This window comes from Colossoma macropomum, unplaced genomic scaffold (genome assembly GCF_904425465.1).
Source record: "Colossoma macropomum unplaced genomic scaffold, Colossoma_macropomum, whole genome shotgun sequence".
NCBI lineage: Eukaryota > Metazoa > Chordata > Actinopteri > Characiformes > Serrasalmidae > Colossoma > Colossoma macropomum.
In genome coordinates, this window is record NW_023494786.1 from 35,920,926 (window position 1) to 35,947,446 (window position 26,521).

General features: G+C 41.4%; 1 protein-coding gene across 1 annotated transcript in view; it reads left to right on the forward strand.

The window, feature by feature from the left end:
• The first annotated feature begins 3,560 nt into the window (after positions 1-3,560).
• The window catches only part of LOC118804800 (phospholipase D1-like), a 62,587-nt gene continuing 39,626 nt past the window's right edge, over positions 3,561-26,521 (forward strand). The window contains exons 1-2 of the mRNA XM_036565451.1: positions 3,561-3,685; positions 24,773-24,942. Of these exons, the coding sequence (XP_036421344.1) occupies positions 24,846-24,942 (97 nt within the window). The 5' untranslated portion in view covers positions 3,561-3,685; positions 24,773-24,845. The remainder of the gene's footprint in view (positions 3,686-24,772; positions 24,943-26,521) is intronic.

The window sequence follows — 26,521 nt, forward strand, 5'->3', positions numbered from 1 at the left end:
CTGATAAAGTGGACAGTGAGTGTAGATTTTCATGTGTAATTTGACTGGTTATGAGTTTTGCTGATATTGGAGATATGTACGAGTGCCATGGCTGTAATTTTCCCTCTGCTGTTGTGTATGTGTGTGAGTGTGTGTGTGTGCGTGTGTGTGTGTGTGTGTGCATGTGTGTATGTGTGTGTGTGTGTGTGTGTGTGTGTGTGTTTATATTTAGGTGTGTGTGTGAGTGTGTGTGTGTGTGTGTGTGTGAGTGTGTGAGTGTGAGTGTGTGTGTGTGTGTGTGTGTGTGTGTGAGTGTGTGTTTATCTTTAGGTGTGTGTGTCTTCCACTATGTGCAGGGCTGTGATTGGCCTCTCCCACATATAAATAGCGGCAATACCTGAGGCTCTCTGCCCTCTGAGGTGACCTGGGAGAACACCTGTCCAGACCAGCCCGGCCCTCTTCGCTCCACTCTGTCTGCTCTGTTAAACTCCTGAAAGACTTTGTGGAACTGTGAATTCTGGGAAAAGCAGTAGACGGGTGCCAATAGTTTGGCTTGCTTTTTATCTTGGTTTTGAGTAGGGAGTTTAAGTAGCTTTTTAGCTTTTTGTATTTTGTTTCATTTTCATACATAGTTATCTTTATATGTTATATGGATATTTTATATAAAGTACAAGGTAGGTGTTTCTAATAAAGTGGCCAATGAGTGGAAGTACAAGGTGGGTGTTTCTAATAAAGTGGCCAGTTAGTGGAAACACAAGGTAGGTGTTTCTAATAAAGTGTCCAGAGAGTGGAAGCAAGTAAATAAAATGTAGCCTATTTTTAGATTACTGTTTTTATAATTTTGACCATTTAAGTGCAAATCCGACCCTTTTCAGGCTGTTAAAATATTACGCTCAAATTTACATGCAGAGTGAAATCAGATTTGACCGTACGCCGCAGATCTGACACCGGAACCATCTCATCGTTGCTAATCATACAAATCTGTTTAAAAAGATTAAAACATACTATTAATTCTTGTTCTATGTGCATTAAAATGACATCATGAACATCTATGGTATCCCAGATTGTTGTGAGGGAGTTGCTAGGTGGTTGCTATGGTATCCTGAGTGGTTGCTAAGGTGTTGCTAGGTGGTTGCTGTGGTATCCCAAGTGGTTGTTAAGGTGTTGCTAGATGGTTGCTATGGTATCCCATGTGGTTGTTAAGGTGTTGCTAGGTGGTCGCTATGGTATCCCAAGTGGTTGTTAAAGAGTTGCTAGGTGGTTGCTGTGGTATCCCAGGTGGTTGCTAAGGTGTTGCAAGGTGGTTGCTATGGTATCCCATGTGGTTGCTAGGGATTGAAACAGTGTTCCTATCTAGAACACTGCAGGATGAGTTAGCAGACCAAAAAACAGCAGAAAAACAAGAAGAAACAGAATAACAGAAGAAGAAGAGCTCAGAAACGTAGCAGTTCTGACTTGGTGATGTGTACGGCCTTATGCTGTGTTAAAGCTCGAGTGGGAACTGGGACGTTTCCAACCTCCATGTTGTGAAAAATACATTGATACTTGATTCCACTATGATGTGTTTCTCTGGTAATAATGAAAATAAAAGTCATAAATGGTTCATTAGCATAAATCCAGACAATAGTTCTGTATTCAGATATAATACATATTCATCTAATCCAATTAGGAACGTCTGTGTCAGCCATCGGCAGTAAAAGCCTGTAATAAGTTTGCCGTAGTTCAGTGACTGACCTGTAGAGCGGATATGAGATGTTTGAACAGAAACGAAAGAGACGATTAACTGCGGAGCCTCTTTGTGCTGAGTGACCACAAACTAATTAGATTAATCTTTATTAGAAACACCTAACTTGTGTTTCCACTAACTGGCCACTTTATTAGAAACACCTACCTTCTGCCTCCACTAACTGGCCACTTTATTAGAAACACCCACCTTGTGCTTCCACTAACTGGGCACTTTATTAGAAACAACTATCTTGTGCTTCCACTAAATGGCCACTTTATTGGAAACACCTACCTTGTGCTTCCACTAAATGGCCACTTTATTGGAAACACCTACCTTGTGCTTCCACTAACTGGCCACTTTACTAGAAACACCTACCTTGTGCTTCCACCAACTGGCCACTTTATTAGAAACACCTACCTTGTGCTTCCACTAACTGGCCACTTTATTAGAAACACCTCCCCTAAATTATCCAGACAGATGATTTGTGGCCATAAACTGAGCGTCAGCAGATGAGCTACAGTCTCTAACTGTACATCAGCGAGGTGGAGCTAGGAGAGAGGTGTTTCTGATAAAGTGGCCAGGGAGTGAAGTGAAGCTGTGTTTGGTTTGTTGTTGGTGTAAATCGTGCTGCAGAGTGAGACGGGTGAACACAAAGAGCGTGTTCTGTTTAGACTGAAGCTGTTGTGGTGAGAGAACGGTGGTTTTGTGTTTTGGAAAGCAGAACTTCTGACACTATTAAACATGCAAGTCTTACCACAGCCTTCAAGCAGTTTAACATCACACTGTAACACACTGCTTAAAGGGGAACTCCACTGATTTTTCAACATTCTCCGCATAATTAAATGGTTATGATGTAATCAGAGTCGTTCAGAGTGGTTTGGTGTGAAACACTCTGTTCTAGATAAACTTACAGAGTCAGAATTGTTCACAGTGGTGGTGATAGGAACCAGATGTCCACCTCTAAAAGCTCCCTCACAGAAAGTTCCTACATGAAATGGTTATGAATTCACTGCCTGATGACTGAGACACTGTTTTAGGATAGTTTTGAGAAGATTTTGGGTTTAAAATCCATGGATGGTGGATGGATACATAATATGCAGGGCGTTGTGAGACAAAATAGTCCCCAAAGAAAACATATTATTTCAGATTTACATTATTTTACCATCATCAACATTCCACATATCCCAGTTGGTGTTCCAGTTGGCTGCTATGGTGTTTATTAGGTATGCCAGGTGGTTGCTGGGGTGTTGCTAGGTGGTTGCTATGGTATCCCATGTGGTTGTTAAGGTGTTGGAATGGTGTTGATATCTCGAATACTGCAGGAGGAGTTAGTGTACAAAAATCCAGCATAAAAATAAGACAAAGAAGAAAAATAATAAGAAAAAGAATATGAATCAGATAACAATAGTGTTGCGCATTGCTTTTAAATTAATTAATTTTCTAATAAAAGCTGTTAGCAGCCAACAAACCACAACAAATACATTTTTGTTAGCGTATTGACCACTAATTGTATTTTTCACTACCTAAATAATGCAGTAGCACACTGGTCAATGTGTCCTTGTGTAATCTTGTGATTCATAAAGGGCTCTAAGTGTGCCTCCCTAACTTTAATAGTCATAAAACAATATAAAAGTGCTGAATCAGTTAAACATAGTTTAAAAATCACTCTCACACAAAGTTTAAACGGGCAGAATGACTGTGTGGAAAGCAAGTCAGTGAGAAAAGCCTGTATTTGTTTTGTAAGGCTTCTTTGGACAACTGGAGGCCTCAGAGAGGGACTGGGCGAGTCTGATTGGTGGAGTGTTGCTGATTGACAGGCGCTGCTGAGAGAAGCCCCGCCCCTCCGGAGTGACTCCTGCGGGTGATCTTACCCTGTGCAGTGTTGAGTTTTGTGTTCGGACCTACTGCGGAGCGGAGACGAGACGGGGTGTTGTAAAGTGTGTGTTATTCGGAATGAGGGGGGTCTGTGTGCAGCAACAGGTCAGTCCGGCTTATTTATCATGTGTCCGTTCGCAGATCATGTCCTTTATTACGAGGCTGAAGTTTTATTTCCTTTTCGCCACCTGCTTTTTTCGAATTCTCCGTTCCACCTTAAATTGTGCGGCACGAGTTCTGGCGCATAAAGACGCTCGAATGTAACTGCTGCACCATTTAAGGTGGAACGGAAAGTTCGAATATGAAGCTGGTGAATTTTCCAGCTTATGTGGAGGAAGTGTGTGTGTGTGTGTGTGTGTGTGTGTGTGTGTGTGTGTGTGAGTGTGTGTCTGTGTCTCCTTCAGCCCGTCTCTCCCCAGTGTGAAAAATTTGTTGTGGAATGTGTAACCAGCTGGAAAGATTAAAGGGGAATTCCACCTGTTTTTCAAAATTCTTTGACTAATTAAACAGTTAAGATGTAAACAGAGTCGTTCAGAGCGGTTTGGTGTGAAACGTTACGTTCTAGATAAACTTACCGAGTCAGAACTGTTCACAGTGGTGGTGATAGGAACCAGACGTCCACCTCTAAAAGCTCCCTCACAGAAAGTTACTACATGACATGGTTATGAATTCACTGCCTGATGACTGAGACACTGTTTTATGATAGTTTTGAGAAGACTTTGGCCTAAAATAAACATATTTAAATTTGTTTATGGTGGAGGGATACATGCAGGGCGCTGTGAGGCAAAATAGTCCCCAAAGAAAACTTATTATTTCAGATTTTCCACTATTTTCCATCATCAACATTCCATATAAACTCAGAAGACTCGTGTAGGTTCACTGGTGGTTCTGGATAGTAAATAAAATGTCTATATTTGTGTTGTAGTCATGGCGACCCCTGGTTCCTATCACCACCACTGTAAAGACATCTGAACCACTCTGAATCTCTCTGATTACATCTCACACACTGAGTTATGGAGTAATTTTGAAAAATTAGTGGAATTCCCCTGTAAAGTCACTCAGCTTCCTCCAGCAGTTGTTGAGTTTAGAGTGATAGTTTGGTGAAAAATCAAATTTGCCCAGTTTTTCCCACCATAACTAATATCATGAGTGGGCCTTTGACAATATACTGTTGTAAGAATGATGAATTTGGTCTGTATCGTAATATATCGTAGTCTCGAAGGGCCAGACGTAATGTGAAGAGAAACGCGGGCAGATAAAACGACCCACACATTGTTAAAAAGGCCAGTAGAATCTACAGTGCGCTCTTTCTTTAGTTGTGGATCTGTTTAAGAGGTTGTGATCTGAATGCAGGGTGTGAAACGCACCTGCTTTCAATGAGCCGAACAGCTTTTAGCTGCAGGACAGCTTTTAACTACAAACACATTAAAGGACCTCTATCCTACATTTTTACTGTGTTTTATTTTCCCCTCACTGAGGTCCATTTATAATATTAATGTGGCTTTCTGTACAAAAACAGCCTTAATTAATTTGTTTATGATCATTTTCCAACCTCTCTTTATCCCTTAGAATTTAAGACTGCAAATTTAAGACTGATATATGTAAATGAGCTCCTTTCTGATTGGCTGTGCCTCATTTAAAAAGCAGTCTGGGCTAAAACACTCTTTATAACTTCAGTGTAAGTGTGCGGAGCTAAACTGCTGTAGACTGATATGGCCATCGGATGTGGTGGGTTTTAGTGACATTATAAAGACAATGGATTCAAAACGGGCTGTTTTTTGCAGTGTGGTTTCCATATATAGGCTCTATGGGCTGTTTGCATATGACATCAAACTGTTTTCTTTCAGAAAAAGGGAGAAAAATGACGTTTTCCATGATATGGGCCCTTTAAAAGAGCGAAAACTAAAAGAATCTGGAGGGTTTTAGGGGGGATGTTCCTTTATTAGTGGTGGATTTTGCCACAAACCAGCACCAAAAGTTTAACAAGTTGTCCCTATATGTGTATTCTGATTAAAAGATTGTGTCAGTAATTAAAGTACACTGACCAACTGCATGTTTCATTACAGGGAGAGAATAATTAGTCGTTTAATTAATAATTATTAATAATTAATAATAATTAGTCATTAATCGAATTTAGTGCAGTACAAAATGTGGAAACCATTGTATTAATAATAGTCGATCATTGTCCATTTTATCAGCTCCACTTACTATATAGGTGCACTTTGTAGTTCTACAGTTACAGACTGTAGTCCATCTGTTTCTCTGATACTTTGTTAGCCCCCTTTTACCCTGTTCTTCAGTGGTCAGGACCCCCATGGACCCCCACAGAGCAGGTACTATTTGGGTGGTGGATCATTCTCAGCACTGCAGTAACACTGATGTGGTGGTGGTGTGTTAGTGTGTGTTGTGCTGGTCTGAGTGGATCAGACACAGCAGTGCTGCTGGAGTTTTTAAACACTGTGTCCACTCACTGTCCACTCTATTAGACACTCCTACCTTGTCAGTCCACCTTGTAGATGTAAAGTCAGAGACGATAGCTCATCTGCTGCTGCACAGTTTGTGTTGGTCATCCTCTAGTCCTTCATCAGTGGTCACAGGACGCTGCCCACAGGACGCTGTTGGCTGGATATTTTTGGTTGGTGCACTATTCTCAGTCCAGCAGTGACACTGAGGTGTTTAAAAACTCCAGCAGCACTGCTGTGTCTGATCCACTCAGACCAGCACAACACACACTAACACACCACCACCACATCAGTGTTACTGCAGTGCTGAGAATGATCCACCACCCAAATAGTACCTGCTCTGTGGGGGTCCATGGGGGTCCTGACCACTGAAGAACAGGGTAAAAGGGGGCTAACAAAGTATCAGAGAAACAGATGGACTACAGTCTGTAACTGTAGAACTACAAAGGGCACCTATATAGTAAGTGGAGCTGATAAAATGGACAATGAGAGTAGAAACAAGGAGGTGGTCATGGTTATGTGTGTGTGTGTGTGTGTGTATATATATATATATATATATATATATATATATATATATAACATGTTATAGTTCATAATTCAAGCTAAAAACATTAACAACCTCCTGGACGACTGACTTTGGTCTGTGCTTTAGTCCATTTCTATAGATTACAGTATGTTGGTGATGTAAACACACCTGCTGATTATGTCACTGTGGCTACATCATTAGCCTCATAGCTAAAGACGCTGACTTCATGTCTTGGCCAACTACGTTTTAACCCTAATGAGGAGGATTTAGACCTTTTGGTTGAACTTTCGCTTTAAAATCACAGTCAGTGCAGAAGCAGGAGGGTTAACTCTCGTCATCAGCTGCTGTTTTACGGCCCATCAGTCACTCTGCTTTCCTTGAGTCGTCTACAGTCACCTTATCTCCTGATCTTCCAGCTCATCAATCATTTATGAGGGCAGAGGAGCTGTTAGGACATGCAGACACTCAGTGACGACAAAAGCTACAGTAACTAAAGTACACATGACCAGCGCTGGTCAGAGTACTGCGCGCTGCCCTGCAGGTGTTCTGAAAAACACAGTGAACACACCAGATCTTACACTCTCTCTGTGTTTATCTTCAGGAGGTGCAACTGTCATTGATAAGATGACCTGTTTCGGATAGGGATTAGCAAACGGGTTCTAGATAGTCCTCTATTTGACAAACAATAGACAAACCCTTTTTTTTAAAGGTTCTTCAAAGATGCTCTCCATCATGGAGGAGAGTAATTTAACCAGGCAAAGAACCAATTAAGCATTCAGATGGTTCTTTGTGTTGTCCTGGTTCTATATATGTGTTTTAGTAAAGAAGACTGGACTTGTGGACTGTATGGGAAAATTTCTGTATTAAAAAATGCTGTTAAGTCCTGGACTAAAGCTTAATCCCTTGTCCAGATTTTTCAGTCTTAAGCACTTTGTCTTGATTTTACCTTTTGCTTTTATTTATATAAAGCACATTAAATCGCCTTTGTGTATGAAATATGCTGTAATAATAAACGTACCATGCCTTATCTGTCCGGGAAACTGAACCTAGTTTATACTGTCACATTTTTAGTCAGTTAATTTATGCTTGTATCGTTTAGAGCACGTTTTTCCTCTAAATAATGCCTTATAAGTTTGAATATCAAATTTGACTGAAATGCCCATCTGTACCTCAAACTGTGTGGAGGTGTTCAGTGTCTCTAATAGACTTGATTATGTGGTTTCTGACCACATAATGAACTCCATTAAAGATTGAACCCAGATAGCGAGCCTATATCGGTCTGCTATCTTAATAAGGTCGGCGCCGGCACCCTCAGACCACCCAGATTACTGTCCTGCATACAAGCTCTAGTCTTCAGTCTCCTCAAACAGATTTTAAATGCACAGTGACTTTTATTTTGGAAAATAAACTAAGTCAAATATTACAAACAACTGAGAGAAAAAAAATAATGACTGGGTCTAAAATGATTTTATAGAAAATGTAGTTTAATATTAACAAAGTGTAACTAAAGAAATGAAGGAAGGAAAAATCAGTAAATTGGAGTGTAAATGGAAAATGAGTGATGATCAGAGGAATTTTGTCGATGACTCTGCGTAACCACCAGTGGGCCGCCCGGAAAACGCTGAGCAAAACACCAGTGGACCACCAACTTTGCCATCAGTGGGCCGGCAGTTGTCCACCATCCTCTTGCTATCAGGGAAAATGCACCGTTTACGTCTCGGTACATACAGCGCATACAGTCCATACACGGAAACTACACTGCAAAAACAGCTCGTTTTGATTTCTTTGGGTTGGTGATGTCACTAAAACCACTACGTTTACATACTGTATCTCCACCCATTCAGCCTACGGCTGTTTAGCCCCGCCCATTCAGCCTACAGCGCTTTAGCCCCACCCATTCAGCCTACAGCAGTTGCGCCCGCCCATTCAGCCTACAGCACATTAGCCCCGCCCATTCAGCCTACAGCAGTTTAGTCCCGCCTATCAATCCTACAATGGTTTAGCCCCGCCCATTCAGCCTACAGCAGTATGATGAAGAGTAACTGCACTTGGCAAAAGGGGATCTAACAATAGAAGAACCCTTTTTGGTGCTAAATAAAACCGTATTCAAAAAGATTTATGTATAGAACCGCCTACAACACATTCTCCATCAGAACCCTTTTGTGATGCAAAGAACCCTTTAATTATGCAGATGGTTCTTTGAGTGTTTATGGTTCTATATAGAACCAATATTTTACTAAGGAACTCTTAAAGAACCATCTTTTTTGAAATTATGGGATATTAAATAAAAGTTCAGCTGTGATGTCAGTGTGAGCAGGAGGGCTGGACGTTATGACAGTGTTCATCGTTAGTGTGATAAATTAAGGCACAGTTTGTTACAGTGAGGTTTTCTGATACCGTCAGTGCTCAGAAACGCTTCCCGTCCGCCTGTTTAATTACAGAGAGAGCATCATTAGTCCTGTTCAACTGGATTTAGTGCAGTGTGGTGTGTGAATTGTTGATTACAACTCATCGTGTTCATCAATTTTGATGGTATTTTTTAAAGTGGCACCATTTGGTCTGTTGTAGCTGATCATATGTCAGAAACAGTAAATATTGTGACATATTGTGTGTGGGCCGACTGATCAGTCTGAGTCTTCAGCCCAGTCCCCTTTCACCCCTCGCCCCTACCACTCAGCCCTACCCCTCCGTTTTGCACGTCTAGGGGTAGGGTGTCCCGATTCTTGTTGAGATAGAGGGGGAGGGTGAAGTGTTGGGGCTACATGACCCTCCAAACGGAGGATTTTCAGAGACTCCAAACAGAGAGTTATGAGAAAAGAAGATAAACCGGCAAAATGGAGAACAAGAGACCAAAGAAACCCACAAATGTGAGAATTTTCTCTGTTAAAAATTATGATAATTACTGTATTGTCTTAGTTTGATGTCGTTTCAGTGTGTTATGGTTCTTTTCTTCATAACAAGCGTAAAAAATCATTAGTAGTGCTGATGCCTCGGTAGCTAGCGAGCTAAATTTCCCATTTCCACCTTAAATGGTGCAGCAGCTCTGATGCCTGAAGCTCCATTTAAGGTGGAACAGGAAAATTGGAACAAGAATCTGGTGAATATCTGACTTCAGCTTCATATCACTGAAGAATTAGGGGTGGGTGATAATAAATAATTGCTTTGAAGCAATCATAGATCATATGATGCCCTAAATGTAACTAAAGCCCAGCAGCGAGGAGCTGAACTTTACCCTCCCTCCCATTTCAGAGGGAAGATTTCAACCACTACCCTGTAACTCAGCTCCAAGGGGCAACACTCGAAAACAAGGGTTTGGGGTAAACATAAGAAATGGGACTGGGCGTACTCTGTCTCTGTTTTTTTTTGTCCTTAGATGTTCTGTCTCAGAGTCGTAACGATATGGGTGAATTGCGTCATTAGGTGAAACACACAGGCGCGGCTCGCTTAAGACAGCCTGAATCACCTGTTTCTAGCGTAAACATGAGACGGCATGATGACACCGTTACCTCGCCTTTAAGGTGACACTGGCCTGTGTGGTCACCACATGACACGCTGTCTGTGGGAGTCTTCAGTTCATATCTATTTAAGACTATTCTTTCTGTAATTCTTTCAAAATTCCCCCATAACTCAGTGTGTGAGATGTAAACAGAGAGATTTAGAGTGGTTTGGTGTGAAATGGTTCAGATGTCTTTACAGTGGTGGTGATAGGAACCAGGGGTCACCATGACTACAACACAAATATAGACATTTTATTTACTATCCAGAACCACCAGTGAACCTACACGAGTCTTCTGAGTTTATATGGAATGTTGATGATGGAAAATAGTGGAAAATCTGAAATAATAAGTTTTCTTTGGGGACTATTTTGCCTCACAGCGCCCTGCATGTATCCCTCCACCATGAATGGAGTTTAAGTTCTCAAAGCTCTCGTAAAACAGTGTCTCAGTCATCAGGCAGTGAATTCATAACCATTTCATGTAGGAACTTTCTGTGAGGGAGCTTTTAGAGGTGGACGTCTGGTTCCTATCACCACCACTGTGAACAGTTCTGACTCTGTAAGTTTATCTAGAACGTAACGTTTCACACCAAACCACTCTGAACGACTCTGAATGTCTCTGTTTACATCTTAACCACTTAATTATGCAATTTTTCAAAAATCAGAAACAAAAAATCTAAATCTAGAAACACCTGTCTAAACCCTGTAATCTAAGAGCATGTAAATTTTAATTTAACACATTAATGTTCACTTCTGAAGTGTTAGATGTCATTTGTCTTCATGTTCTCTGAGCTCTGAACACAAATCCATCAAATCCCATGGCTCAGAATGTACTGTTTATCACAAAATTTAGCTTTTTAATTACATGTAATCAGAAATATTCAAATGAGCGCCGTTTATACAGTCATTTAATATGCATTTTCAATAAAATTTCATCTTTCAGACTAATCAGTTCAAGTTTGTTGCCCCTCTTTATGCTAAATAAAGTAATTGGACAGGAAAGGATTAATAAATACTTAAGATATTAATTTCTCAAAACAAAAAATATAATCTTTAGTCATTAGATTAAGTCATCGTGTTTAAAATTCTGCAAAAGTTTGAACTCTCCTGGTTAAATTCTATGTTCTGTTGATTTTCTGAGTGTAAATAAGTTAATACATCCTCTACAGAGTCTTAAATACACTTCAATGTGGTGTTTTTTTGCCAATTTTAAGCCACAATTTCTATTTATTTGCTGAAAAAATTAAAAATAGACTGTTAACTGGGCTATAACGTTTGTACAGGCCATAATTTATGTGTCCCCAAAATGTTAAATTCAGTAAATAAACAGTAATAGTGTAGTAAATGTACAGGAGTGTGTCTCTGTAGAGGATGTTTTATTTTATTTATACTCAGAAAATCAACATGAAATTTGATTGGGGTGCACAAACTTTTGCATATAAGTGTGTAGTCCATGTCGGCACCCGAGGCTGTATTTCTGTACAAAAAACATTTATCTTGCCACAAAGTCCGCTGGATTCAGACAGTTTAGGGCCTGTAGATGTCCTGCCTGAGTGTCATCACATCATCACATCATCATGACACCGAGTGTCTACCTGGTTTGGAGGCTCCTGGTTGGGGTGGCGTGTCCCCTCTGAGATCTGAAGCCTTTCTGCCGTTATGTAACGCTTCTACATGCTCTAAAACAGCCGCGTCCTTCCTCCATAACCACCACAGTGGTCAGGAACTAGCTGCCAGGAAGCAACAACTGATATCCCATCACAGGAACGCGGAGGAAACACTCCGCTCTCCTTCCTTCACTCTCTCTCAGCCTGAGCCCTGAGCCTCTGTTAGCCTGTTAGCAGCTCTTATTTGCTGCATTTCCTACATTTTTAATGTATTTTAATTGTTTTTGTAAGATTTGTGTGCTTTTATGTACCATTTCTACACGACCGGTTGACCTTCAACCTCTCTTCATACCTCAGAACTAAACAGGCTGTTTTTGTTTCTGTGCCTTGACGACTGATATATGTAAATGAGCTCTGTTCTGGTTGGCTCTAGGCTGAGACACTCCTTATAACTTCAGCATGAGTGGGTGAGGCTTAACTGCTGTAGCTGAATGGTGGGGCTTAACTGCTGTAGCTGAATGGTGGGGCTTAACTGCTGTAGCTGAATGGTGGAGCTAAACTGCTGTAGCTAAATGGTGGAGCTAAACTGCTGTAGCTGAATGGTGGAGCTAAACTGCTGTAGCTGAATGGTGGAGCTAAACTGCTGTAGGCTGAATGGGTGGGGCTAAACTGCTGTAGGCTGAATGGGCGGAGCTAAACTGCTGTAGGCTGAATGGTGGGGCTAAACGGCTGTAGCTGAATGGTGGGGCTTAACTGCTGTAGCTGAATGGTGGGGCTAAACTGCTGTAGCTGAATGGTGGGGCTAAACTGCTGTAGCTGAATGGTGGGGCTAAACGGCTGTAGCTGAATGGTGGAGCTAAACTGCTGTAGCTAAATGGTGGAGCTAAACTGCTGTAGCTGAATGGTGGAGCTAAACTGCTGTAGCTGAATGGTGGAGCTAAACTGCTGTAGGCTGAATGGGAGGGGCTAAACTGCTGTAGGCTGAATGGGCGGAGCTAAACTGCTGTAGGCTGAATGGGCGGAGCTAAACTGCTGTAGGCTGAATGGGCGGAGCTAAACTGCTGTAGCTGAATGGTGGAGCTAAACTGCTGTAGCTGAATGGTGGAGCTAAACTGCTGTAGGCTGAATGGGTGGGGCTAAACTGCTGTAGGCTGAATGGGTGGGGCTAAACTGCTGTAGGCTGAATGGGTGGAGCTAAACTGCTGTAGGCTGAATGGGTGGGGCTAAACTGCTGTAGCTGAATGGGCGGAGTCAGAATCCAGGGCTTACTTCCAAATTGGTTGTTTCTGTTTTTCTTTGTCAGTAATAATATACTATATGATATACATTTATACTGTAAATGTTGCAGTTTTTAGTTAGTTTTTGTGTTTTTGAAAACTGCTGTCATTGTTTTTAATTACACTTAATGAGTACATGTGTTTATGGCTATTTTCCATTTTAGCTATAGTTTTCATTATTGATAATTACCCTGTTAGCAATGCTGTTTATTTGGCTGTAGGCCATTCCACTGTATTCCTTCTCTGAGCTCTTAGAACAGAGCTTTTCCTAAAATAACCTGCCACTCCCAGAGTTCCTCATATACAGCACACGCTTCTCCCTCCACAAGAGCCGAACAGTTCAGATGTGCAGCAGTGGTCTTTCTCTGGAACTCTGTGGGTGGTACTGTAGTTGACCTGTGGTGAGGAATCTGAGAAGTGAGACTCGTGTGTGGTAGTCCACTCTGGGCCTGCAGGCCTCAGAGACCCCTCCTCCAAAGCTGACCCCAAAGGGAACTTAAACCTGCAGTGTTTGGTGTTAGTTGATAAAACTGAAAGTAGTGTCGTTACTGAGTGAGGAGAATATAAACAGGCTAAAATATGGTGAGTGTGTTCTGCTCTGAGTCGCCCTGTAAAGCCTGAAATCATCATTTAAAAGTCAGAGGGAGTTTTCACACCACGTCGTACGTCTTTACACATTAACGTCACACACAGACACTAAAAGAAGGTCCGGCTCGATGTTTCGGCCTCAAATGATCTCAAAACCAACATCATACTTGTGAAGACGTGATGGCAATAGTAGATAATTCTACATATTGTGTGCAGTTACTCATTTCCACCAGAGAGGTCTCCAAATCCCCAAATCGTACATAGTGCAGCTTCAGAAAAAATATTTCCTTCCCTTATAATGTTGCAATTTTAAATATACAAAGTGTTGTTGATGCTGCTGTAACCTTTCAGTGTTACCTTAACATACCTCAAAGTTAAAGCTGGTTATTTCTGTGTAAGCTTTGCTGTTTAAACTGAAAGAAGCGTCGTTACTGAGTGAGGAGAATAAAAACAGGCTAAAATATGGTGAGTGTGCGCTGCAGAGAGTCACCCTGTAAAGCCTGAAATAATCATTTAAAGTCAGAGGCGTTGAGTCAGGAGGTTTTTAGACCATCTTTGTATATTAACGTCACACACAGACTCAAATAGAAGGTCCATCTCTGTGTAACGCAGGGAGTCTCGTGGCTTATTACTCTAATATCATGGCATAAATAAAACCAGATATTATCATAATTATCATACGTCAAAAAATCTGCCTTATCAGTCATGACCTTTTACTCGTATGAGTTTTGTTCACGTCTTTTGGTTCGATGTTTAATAAGTGAGTTTGAACGCTAAACAAACCAGAACTAAAATCCAGCAGTGGATCATTTTCAGCCTTGGTCCAGACCAAGAGGCCCAACTACAGCTATAAACACACCCTTAAAAGCTACTCAGCACCTTTAGGAGGAGCCACTTGACATAATGTTTTTAAGTAAATCCAACATTTCATTTTTGGGTAATACATAAAAATAATCAGTCCAGTTAATTTGGATTTAGTCAAATTACTTTAGGGCAGAGGTCAGCAGCACATGGCTCCGGCGGCTCTTCTGCTGTCCTGTTGTGGCTCCACAGCTGAATCAGATTTGTAGGTAAAAATAAAATAATCCTCCTTTATAGTAAAATAAAGCTCTGCTGATCGTTCAACACAGTTTAACAATAAATGGTCTTAAACTCTGGAGTTAATGTAGAACTGCTGATTCACCCTTTAACCCTGAAGATCAGTGCAGACTGCTGGTCACCATAGCAACACAGACAACAATCTCGCCTAGTTAGTAGTTAATGAAACGGCAAAGAGAGAGATTTAAGATAAACATCAAGACGAATGGACTTATTTGTGTTTATAATCACTCCAGCTGGTTTCCTGATACGTTTAATCTGCAGTGAGAAACTGACAAACACTACAAAGTCAACAACCTGAAGTCCGTTCGCCAGCTTCTCATTCAAATTTTCCCGTTCCACCTTAAATGGTGCAGCAGTTACATTCTGGCCCCTCAGGCACCATTTAAGGCGGAACGGGAAAATTCGAACAAGAGGCTGGCGAATGAGAAGCGACTTCAGCCTCGTAAAAAATCGAACATTGAGAGACATTTTACAAGAAACTGTTCTACTTTTGAGGAAAAGTTTCCTGCTGGAGATGCGAGAAAAGCAGCTATAGCTGAGCTAAAGCTTAAAGCAGAGCAAAGTCAGTCTGTGTTTTCATTTATATTTTTTTAGCCTATACTGGGACATCAGCACGTACTGAGACATATTTACAGCTAAGATGGTAAAATGGACATAAAACGTTGTGGCTCCCAAAGTGGTGTGAATTGTATTGAAATGACAAAATGGCTCTTCTTAACATTTGGGTTGCCGACCAGCATGTTAAGTACAAATTACTCAATCAAGTGTCTTAAGCTACCTAACACAGTTGTGTGGAACCACTTGACGCCACTTGAACCCAACATCACATTTTATTGATTATATTTGAAGGTCACTCACTGCTGACACAGGTGTCCAGTTGCGTTTATCATCAGTACCTGACCTCACTAATGCTCAGTCAAATCCTCACAGCAATGTTCGAACATCTAGTGTAAAGCCTTCCCAGAAGAGTAGAGGCTGTAACTGCAGCACTAACTCACTATTAATACCCTTCGTTTCAGAAACGCTGCTGTTTACAGATGTTTAGAGATGTAGTGTATGTGTGCGTTAGTGGTTTGAAATGTTTAAGGTATGTAAATCGGGCAGATGTGCTTGTTCGTGTTTGTCTTGCTGTTTATGTTAATTGATGTCCCAATTACAGCACTTTGGTTACAGTTCTTGCTGTAAATGTGCTTTAGAAATGTAGTTCACTTTCTTACCCATTAATTCTCTCCCAGACTAAGCAGAAACAGGCTGTCTGACCGTATTTACCTCTTTTGGCTCTCAGAACAGAACCACCTTACTGTTTTACTGGATCTAGGCCTGTTTTTACAGAGCCTCCCCATCTGAGACGGTGACCTGCCAGTAAAGTCCTCATCATAATGAAGAGGATAATCTGGTCCTAGTTTAACAGTGAGTGTGTTTACATGCACTCAATAATCCGATCATAATCAGATTTCTGCAGTTCTCTGATTATTCAAATGGTCGTGTAAACAGCACACTCTGATTTCTTAGATCAGAGTAAGGTCTTGAAATCTGATTAAGAAATCTGATAAAGAGACTGGATTTTAGCTCGGTAATCAGATTTCTCAGTGCATGTAAACTCTTACTCTGATTTCTTAGATCGGAATAAGGTCTAGAAATCTGATAAAGAGGCTGGATTTTAGCTCGGTAATCAGATTTCTCAGTGCTGTAAACTCTTACTCTGATTTCTTAGATCAGAATAAGGTCTAGAAATCTGATTAAGAAATCTGATAAAGAGGCTGGATTTTAGCTCAGTAATCAGATTTCTCAGTGCATGTAAACTCTTACTCTGATTTCTTAGATCGGAATAAGGTCTAGAAATCTGATAAAGAGGCTGGATTTTAGCTCAGTAACCAGATTTCTCAGTGCTGTAAACTCTTACTCAGATTTCTTAGATCAGAATAAGGTCTAGAAATCTGATTAAGAAATCTGATAAAGAGGCTGGTTTTTAGCTCAGTCATCAGATTTCTCAGTGCTGTAAACTCTTACTCTGATTTCTTTCGGATTTGTCAGTCTGAGCATGTGCGAAAACAGATGGCGGTACCAGAAATAAGCGAGCAGCGTCGCCACGAGACGCAGCAAAACACTTTTGGAGCGACGCTGAAACCAAATACATGCTTGACGAAATGAAGGAGTTAAATATTCTTCATCTTCTAGATGATGTTTGTTCATATTTTCAGGTAAAGTGATTCGATGTTTAAAAAAAAAGCAGCATGAAGTTTGAATTTCACGTTACGTTTACGTCACGTCTTCTTCTGTGAGTTTATTGGCTGATTGTAGAGCAGAAATCTGATTACTGTCTGACTCATGTAGACCCCAAGTTTCCCCATTATCTGATTACTCAAGAGTATGTAAACACATTGTAAACACAAACGCTTTAGGAATATACAGGCATAATGAAGCACACTGGCGGTGAGGTTTCTGCCATTATATCCTTGTTTAGTCCAGTTTTAAGCTGTGGAAAAACTGGAAAAGCCTCCTCTGAGCTCAGCCAGCTGGAAAAGCTTCCAGAGTTCGGTGAAGTTGACATAATGGAGAATCTCGTCTCCACAGAGCCTCTTTTCTTCTCTCTTTTGTCTCTTCATTTAAGGCAGGAAGGAACATTCAACTGCTGCTCAACTCTGCTTCTCTCTTATGAGCTAAATGTCCTTAAAGGATTCATATCCCACATTGTTCTTGTGTTTCACTTGTTTAATTATTATATTTGTGTGTGTTTATGCATCAAACAGCTGATTTACAGTCCCCTTACGTGCGAAAAAGAATACACCCGTTTCGAACGATGTAACCGTCACTGCCCACATACTTCCATGTGTCCTTTACGTTAGAATGGATGTTAAGCAGTACATCCACTAGAGGGCAGTCCAGAGTAAAGTTTCTTTAAACAACAGACATGGCGACAGTGGAGGAGGTCGTAATATGGGTCCAATTAGGAAACAAAGGAAAGAGGCAGTATTGTAGACGGCTTTGGTCTGTAAGGCTGTTAAAGACACTGCAGTTAATGCCACCGTCTTTCGCACAGCGAGCGTCAGATATGTTGCAGTTCATCCACCACTTAAAGAGTAACTACACCCCACTATTTCCAGCTAACTCCACCATTGGCTCAGCTTTGAAAACTGCTCAAAAATGGGAGGGGCACGCTGGGAGGGGCACTGCAGTGATCTACGGGTTTGGAGGTGAGGCTGCGAGGGAAACCGGGTGGCTGGGCTGCTGTGTTTTTATCGCTAGCGTATGTTAGCTACCAGAAAATATGGAGAGAGACAGAATCAAAGGGCACTTTTGCAGCTGAGAGTCTTATGATGTTGACGATTTCTCTACTACCATCCCCATCTTCGACGAGGGAAGGTGTTTCTGATCAGGCAGTGCATCTTCAGCCTTAACAGTATGAGTCACTGACTCAAGCTGCCGAAGAGTTAACATAGTACCACACAATGATCAGCGAGCGGCAGAGGCGCCGAACGGTAGAACATTCCCTAAAACCGTGACAGCCAGCCTCTAATGATCTGTTCAGCAGGTGCATATTCGATATAACGAGTCCTGATTTCTTAGATGCTGAATTCTGAATGAATAAAGTGGATTTTTTAACTCTGTCTAAGTTTAATTCAGTTTGACATCAAGGTCACAGACTGCGTCACCGGTCAGGCAGGGTTTGCTGCAGTGACCCTAAATCTTTACGTTCTGCAAGCTGTTCATGGCACTTACCGGTGTTACATCTGATTCAGTTCCCACTCAAATTCCTGTTCCCCTGTATAAACCGAACCCTCAGCAGCGCAATCACTGAACAGAAATCAACGGCCAGCAGCACTGGAACTACAGATAGCGGGAAAAAAGTTGGAGAAAGGCTGTACAGACGAAAGGTTGACACTATCAGTAACAACGGCCATTTAACGTTGACCTTTCCTGAACCGTTTCGCTTTCTGTAGCTCCAGTGTTGCCGTTGATGTCTGTTCAGTGAGTCGCACACAAGGGTTTGAATTGTGATTGGAAACGTGAATTGGATGCAACACCGGCAGCTTTATGGAGACTCTGATTTCTGCAGTGGCCCTAAATCCTTACATTCTTCATCTGTGTTGAATGCTCCTTTGACCAGCTGGAACAAAAAGCTAACCTAGGAAACTTTCTCCCAACATTCCATGACACATTTGAAACATTTTCCTCTATTTGGCAAATGTTTGACCATAAGGTATAGTTTAAAACCACAGTTAACTTTCTGGTTTCTTCAACTTTCACGCAAGAACAAAAATCAGCCTTTAAACTTGAAAGAATTAATGATTTGATATTTATTTGAATTTTTTGCAGCTTATTTTGCATTTTAGTTTATATATGGACTGTACATCAGAGACTTTTGGGAAATACAGCATGGAAGATTCTACGATATGGGCCCTTTAACACGGCCTTTCTCTTCTAAAATAACATCCTTTATCTCAGGGGTCTGAAGGGTCCAGTGGAGAGTGAAAGAGGCGAACGCTCCATTATGCCTGTTAGTTGGTCTCTGAGTTTCAGGTGTAATTACAGGGGCAGTGAAATCACAGCCGTGTGAAACTCCAGACTGTCATTAAGAGTGAGAGAGACCGTGTTGACCACTCACTGCCTGCTGTCTTGTCCCTCAGTGACCACCATCTGCCCTATAAGCACAATCCAGCCTTTCTTCGGCGCTCCGCGCACAATGAGATGAGGCTGGCTGGCTGAATAGCTGCTCAGCTGGAGACAAACTCGAACTGTACCTCCCCTTTTATTCCACGCCGAGCTCTGCAGGGAAATACCAGAGCAGAGCCGCATGTACGCTACATGGGCATTAACAGCTACAAGTATGCGGAGCTTGTTGGACGTCCTGTTCCAAAGCTATGGTCATTAATATGAGTTGGTCCCCCTTTGCAGCTACAACAGCTTCCACTCTTCTGGGAAGCTTCTACAAGATGTTGGAGAGTCTGTGGGACTTTAAGTCTAAAGAGCCTCTGTGAGGTCAGGCACTGATGTTGGACGAGAGGGTCTGGCTCACAATCTCCGTTCTAGCTCATCCCAAAGGTGTTCAGTGGGGTTGAGGTCAGGGCTCTGTGAGGGCCACTGGAGTTCCTCCACACCAAACTGGTCACTCCATGTCTTTATGGAGCTGCTTTGTGCACAGGAGCTCAGTCATGCTGGAACAGGAAAGGCTCTTCCCCAAACTGCTGACACAAAGCTGGAAGCAGAGAACTGTGTAAAATGTCTTTGTGCTGCAGCACCAACATCACCCTTCACTGGAACTGAGAGCCCAAACCCTGAAAAACAGCCCCGCCCATCATCCCTCCTCCACCAAACTTGGATTCCGGTAGGTAACGTTCTCCTGGCATCCACCAAACCCAGATTCATCATCAGACTGACTGATAGTGAAGCTGATTCATCACTCCAGAGAACACGTTTCCACTGATCCAGAGTCCAGTGGGGGCGCTTTACACCACTCCAGCCGACGCTTGGCATTGCGCATATTGATCTTAGGCTTGTGTGCAGCTGCTCGGTCACTGAAACCCATTTCATGAAGCCCCTGATGTACAGTTTTTGTGCTGATGTTGCTTCAAGAGGCAGTTTGGGACTCTAATGAGTGATTTAACTGAGGATAAGAGATTTTTTACGGTACTCGGCAGCCTGGCTTTGTGAGTTTGGGTGGCCTACTGTTTCACGTCTGAGCTGTTGTTGCTCCATTTCACAATAATAGCACTTACAATTCACTGGAGCAGGTCTGACTTGTGGCAGAGGTGGCATCCTATGACAGTGCCACGTTTAAAGCCTCTGAGCTCTTCAGTTCGACCCATTCTACTGCCAGTGTTTGTCAATGGAGACTACATGGCTATCGAAAATAATAGTTATATTTACTTTACTCTTTCAGAGCACCTGGTTTCCAAGATTCCTTTAATTAAAATGAACTTATCAAATAATACAGAGTAACTTTTAGCAACCTCAAACACCTGAGCTCAGTAATCAGGAGTCGTGTCCATATTGCTTTTGTCTATATACTGTATCGGTACATCTACCTTGTATAGCCATATAGACGTGTAAATTCACACAGATGCACATCCACAGATGAAACCAGGATCCTGTGTGCTATGAAGTTCAGTATTCAGCAGACAAATAGAACAAGGTAACACTAGTGAACTGAACCACATGCAGCACTGACGTGTGTTACTTGTTGATGGCATGAGGAAAGAGATTTGTGAATCGGGGAGGAGGTGATTAATATCAGATTAACACTGTAGTGAAAGGAAAATAAACTCACAACTAAAGACAGACAGACATTTACATAATGTTAGCAATTTTACAGCCTTTTACAAAGTATTCTAACATAAAAACACTAAATTCTGGTTGGTTAGTTTGTTGTTCGTTGGTTATTTGTCACTTTAAACTTTGTGTAAAGTCTGTTTTACAGTGTAAACCTCATAAACGTGTCAGCCTGATAGTGTCACAGTCATTCCACACATTCTGTGTTTCTGGCTCTGCAGCTTTAGTGGATCAAACTGGCTCTAAACTCACTGGCAGTGAGCGCATCCTAATCACAGCACTGCTCAGAGACAGTGTCCCTCACACTGCCTCTCACAGGGTCTACATGTTCAGTATTAACCAGGTTACTGTGTGGAACCGGCTCTAAAGAACGGGGGGACATATTTAGGCTAACATGATGGTAAATTCCAAGACAGCCCAACTAAATTCCTGACAATTTCTAGATATTGAACCAACTAAGGGCATAAACATCTCATAATTGGTGAAGGATCTGCTGTATTATATGCTTTATGTGTAATATTATGTTCAGTATCATGTGTTATAATATGTATTTGATCTGTGTATGTTTAATGTAAGCTATACCTGAAAGGATCGGATGTTGGAGGAAAGCTATGTCTATATCATGACATATTGTGTATCATAAAAACTTGAATTATTATGATATTATATTATATATTATGATATATTTTGCCCTATAGCCCAGTTCTCCCAGTAAAAGGAACAATTATTGCTTTCTTTTACTGTACAGATTCAGTTTCAGTTCTAGGTAACAGACAGGTACATGCTGTGTCATGTTTTGAAGTGTGTTTGTTTACTTTCCCACTTAAGCGTGTGGCTTTGCAGTTACATTTGATGCCAGTTTGTTTGCAATCCAAATGTTAAAAAGAGCCGTTTCTCCTTTTATTAAAAATCAAACGACCTTGGAAGCCACAACGTTTTGTGTCCATTTTACCATCTTGGCTGTATATATGTCTTGGTATGTGCTGATGCACTAGTAAAGGCTAAAATGTATATGACATAAACGAAAACACAGACTGACTTTGCTCTGCTTTAAGCTTTAGCTCAGCTATAGCTGCTTTTCTCGCATCTCCAGCAGGAAACTTTGCCTCAAAAGTAGAACAGTTTCTTGTAAAATGTCTCTCAATGTTTGACTTTTTATGAGGCTGAAGTTGCTTCTCATTCACCAGCTTCTTGTTCTAATTCTCCCGTTCCACCTTAAATGGTGCCTGAGGTGCCAGAATGTAACTGCAGCACCATTTAAGGTGGAACGGGACAATTTGAACGAGAAGCTGGTGAATGAGAAACTGACTTCAGCTTTGTAACTTTTTAGTGTTTCAGTTTCTCGCTGCAGATTAAACGTATCAGGAAACCAGCTGGAATAATTATAAACACAAATAAATCTGTTAATCTCCAAATTATCGATGTTTGTCTTAAATCTCTCTCGCTGCCGTTTCGTTAGCTACTAGCTAGGCGAGATGTTGTCTGTGTTGCTATGGTGACCAGCAGTCTGCGCTGATCTTCAGGGTTAAAGGGTGAATTAGCAGTTCTACATTAACTCCAGAGTTTAAGACCATTTATTGTTAAACTGTGTTGAACGATCAGCAGAGCTTTATTTTACTGTAAAGGAGGATTATTTTATTTTTACCTACTAATCTAATTCAGCTGTGGAGCCGCAACACGGCAGCAGAAGAGCTGCATGAGGCTCTGGAGTCACATGTTGCCGACCGCTGCTCTGCATAATTAGTATTATTGTATTTTACTTTGTCTTTTATTAGCATAAAGTGAAAATTACACCATTTTTCAATCTTCCGAAAGCTCCATTCTAGAGAAACTTACCGAGTCAGAACTGTTCACAGTGGTGGTGATAGGAACCAGACGTCCACCTCTAAAAGCTCCCTCACAGAAAGTTCCTACATGAAATGGTTATGAATTCACTGCCTGATGACTGAGACACTGTTTTATGATAGTTTTGGCCTCTTATGCATCCATTTATGGTGATAGAATACATGCAGGGTGTTATGAGGCGAAACAAAAAACTTGTTTTTTTCAGATGTTCCACTATTTTACCATCAAGTTTTCCAGGAAAACTCCTATAAATACATTTGCGAATGAGGCTAAGCTACAGCTCTGCACCTTTTTAATAAGGCAAGATTTGAACATAACTGGGTTTGCGAAGGTGCCAATGTTAGTAAACCTGCGTGTTTGTTTCCACATTGTTTTGCTGATGTGTTTGTGTTTGTTTTCTGAGCTCAGTTATGAAACGTGTATTTCGTGGGACGTTCTGGTCCGGGTCAGTCAAGCCTGTGGAGAGTACAGGAAGCAGTAACGAACCCCATGCTGATGTTTTTAATGTGAGAATGACTCTGTGTCCTGATCCCAGGGCTATTTTAAGACTTCAGTTTACTCTACAGATGTTCAGCCATGACCTTTTGACCTCCAAGACAACAAGCTAAACATAGAAGAGGTCAAAGGGAGTAGCGCGCTTTTTTCTGTCACTTCCCTTTTACAGTTTTTCATGCTGAACTGTTAGAAGCTAAAATCTGCTGGTGATGTTTGGCCTGTTTCTTTGGAAAGTTGGCAGGTGTTAGAGGGAAACTCCACCCATTTATTAATATTCCCCCATAATTGCCTGTGCGAGGTGTAAACAGAGAGATTCAGAGTGGTTTGGTGTGAAATGGTTCAGATGTCTTTACAGTGGTGGTGATAGGAACCAGGGGTCGCCATGACTACAACACAGATATAGACATTTTATTTACTATCCAAGAAGAAGTAGAAGAAGTTTAATTTGCCTAAAAATGCACAGTTTTATAGATTTCACATAATCAGGATAAAGTAAAAAGGAAATGTTAGACGTGTGCAGAATGATGAACAGAACTGTGGGAGGTTCTAAAGTGACTGAGAAAGCTGGAGAACATCAACATTGCCGTTCTAATACAGTCAATATCCAGAATGCCTAGTAGGGCTGGGCAATATGACAATATATATCATTATCATGATAAATTATGTCTCAATATAATATGCTTTTCTGAACATATTGTGGATATTGTCAGTACTTGTAGACATTGACTGCATTTTTCATTATAGAGAGTCTGTTTAACTGGATTTAGTACCAAATATAATAAAAATGTACAGTTTTTGATCATATTTTTAAATGTAGCAATACTGGCTCTTTTTTCTCTGTTCCAACTGATCAGATTCCTTGAAAAATTAACATTGTGACTTTGTTTATGGTGAAAACGTCTTAAAGTATTGCAATATTATAATATTTGGCATATCGGCCACCTTTTTATTCCTCATATTTTAAAAATGGAGATCAGTTGTTGAGGAAGATAACAGAAGAAATGGGTGTGGATAGATCATTACAGTACAGAATGTACTGTATATAATAATTCGGTCCTTGAAATGTTGAATAAAATATCTAAAATTACCTTTTGTCATCTACTTTATAAGATTCAAATTTATATTGTGCAAGTTATTGTTGTATTTAAAGTAACAATTGCAATTGTTAATATACAAAGTGACTTTAAACACTGAATGGCAGTGTATAAACAACATTCATCTCATTTAATAATAATGATAATACAGATAATAATGATAATAATGATAATAGTTTTAGCATTGAGAGAATAATACTCCTCAGCAGGTTTCTACATCGTCTGTCGTGGTGAAGAGAGTGTTTTATTGCTTTGGGTAATTATTAATAATGACGGTCTGTGTGATTTGAGTGAGTTAATGAACTCAAAGGTCAGGGGTGTCGACGTTAACCAGCCTGAGCACTGAACCGTCTGAGCGCTCACGGCTGCTGACACCTGATACAGGGGAGTGACTGGCCTCTCTGATCTGCTGAACATCTCTGTGTTTGTAGGCCGGGCCATCTGCTGAGTGACGTGGGCGGTCTGAGGGTCTCCCCGGCCCCACGCTAAAGCTGCTTCTCAGAAATGGACGACACCGTGGAGAGTTTGGACACTCGGGAGCTGGACATCGGAGACTATGCGGAGGAAGTGGACTGTGAATCCGGAGAAACAAACCATGCAGGTGAAGATTAACTTCCCCTCATTCTCTGTGCAGCAGCAGTGGCTGCGGTCAGGAGCTGGTCAGGGTTTGGAGAAGCTCTGTTCGGTTGAAGCTGCTGAAGGAAGTGAAAGTGGAGAGTCGATACTGTTCAGTCATTCAGAGTGAAGTGGAGAGAGAGTGTTAAGGGAGTGACAGATCGTGGTGTAGTTTTGGTTTCAGAGGTTTGAGGAATACTATAAAACTGAATATTGTTTATGTTTCACTTTTTTTTCTTTTTTTCTTAATTTTCAGTGTATTCAGCCAGTAGTGTCCTCTGAGAACGTCTGTGCTGGTGTAGCACAACCGTGGGAACAGGTGCAGCCTGAATATGGAAATGGGTGTACCTTAAACAGGGAAATATGTGTAGACCATGGAAACAGTTATAATGTAAAACAGCTGTAGCATAGCCCTGAGACTGAACATAGTGTAACCATAGAAACGTGTAGCATATGACATGGAAATAGGTCTTTCCATATGGAAATGGAAGCAGTGTAACCATGGGCGTAGCGTAACCATAGGAATGGGTGCAGTTCTAGTGTAACAATGGAAGAGGGTATAGACATGGCGTAACCATGGAAATGGGTGTAGACCTAGTGTAACCATGGAAATGAGTGTACTGTAACCATAGTTACCATACTGTAACTATGGAAATGGGTGTAGTGTAAGCATGGAAATTGGTGTAGTTTAACTATAGAAATGGGTGTAGACCTAGTGTAACCATGGTAATGGGTGTGGTGTAACTATGGAAATGGGTGTAGACCTAGTGTAACCATGGAAATGGGTGTAGACCTAATGTAACCATGGAAATGGGTGTAGACCCAGTGTAACCATGGAAATGAATGTAGCATAGCCAAAGAAATGGGTGCAGACCTAGTTTGACACTGTTGCCCATTTGAGCACCTTCCATTCTGTATGTTTCAAAGATGATGGGCGGGTGCAGATACCACAGACGAGCCTCAACATGTCCAGCATAGTCTTTGTTCTCAGGCACACAATATCTGGTGTATTTTCCCAAAGCACCTCTCTTCCTTCTTCCCACACTGCAGCATTACACACTCCGACTTCTGCAACAGGGTGGATACACATGACCGTAAGCGATGACGCAACTGCACTGTGTCTGAATCAGCCAGGTTTAGTCTGCTTTGGAGACGCAGCTAAACAGAAACGCTGTTTCAGCACGAGTGAGTTTTCAGGGGATTGTTTTTTCTAATCACACTGTACCTGTTTGAGGACAGACTCTACAGTCACTCACTATTACGATCTCTCATTAGTGATGCTACACAATCCCGAGCGATTTGGTTCTTTTCGAACACTTGCACTTGTGGCTGAGGTTTCACGTTAAGTTAAATGACCATTGTTAATCCCACAACAGAGAAATTCACCTCTGCATTTAACCCATCCGTGCAGTGAAACACCACATGCACTCTAATGAACACACACACTAGGGGGCAGTAAGCACACCTGCCCAGAGGGAGCAGTTGGGGGCTTGGTGCCTTGATCTAGGGCGCATCAGTCACGTACTGTCGGTCAGGGGATCGAACCGGCGGTCAGCATGTACCGT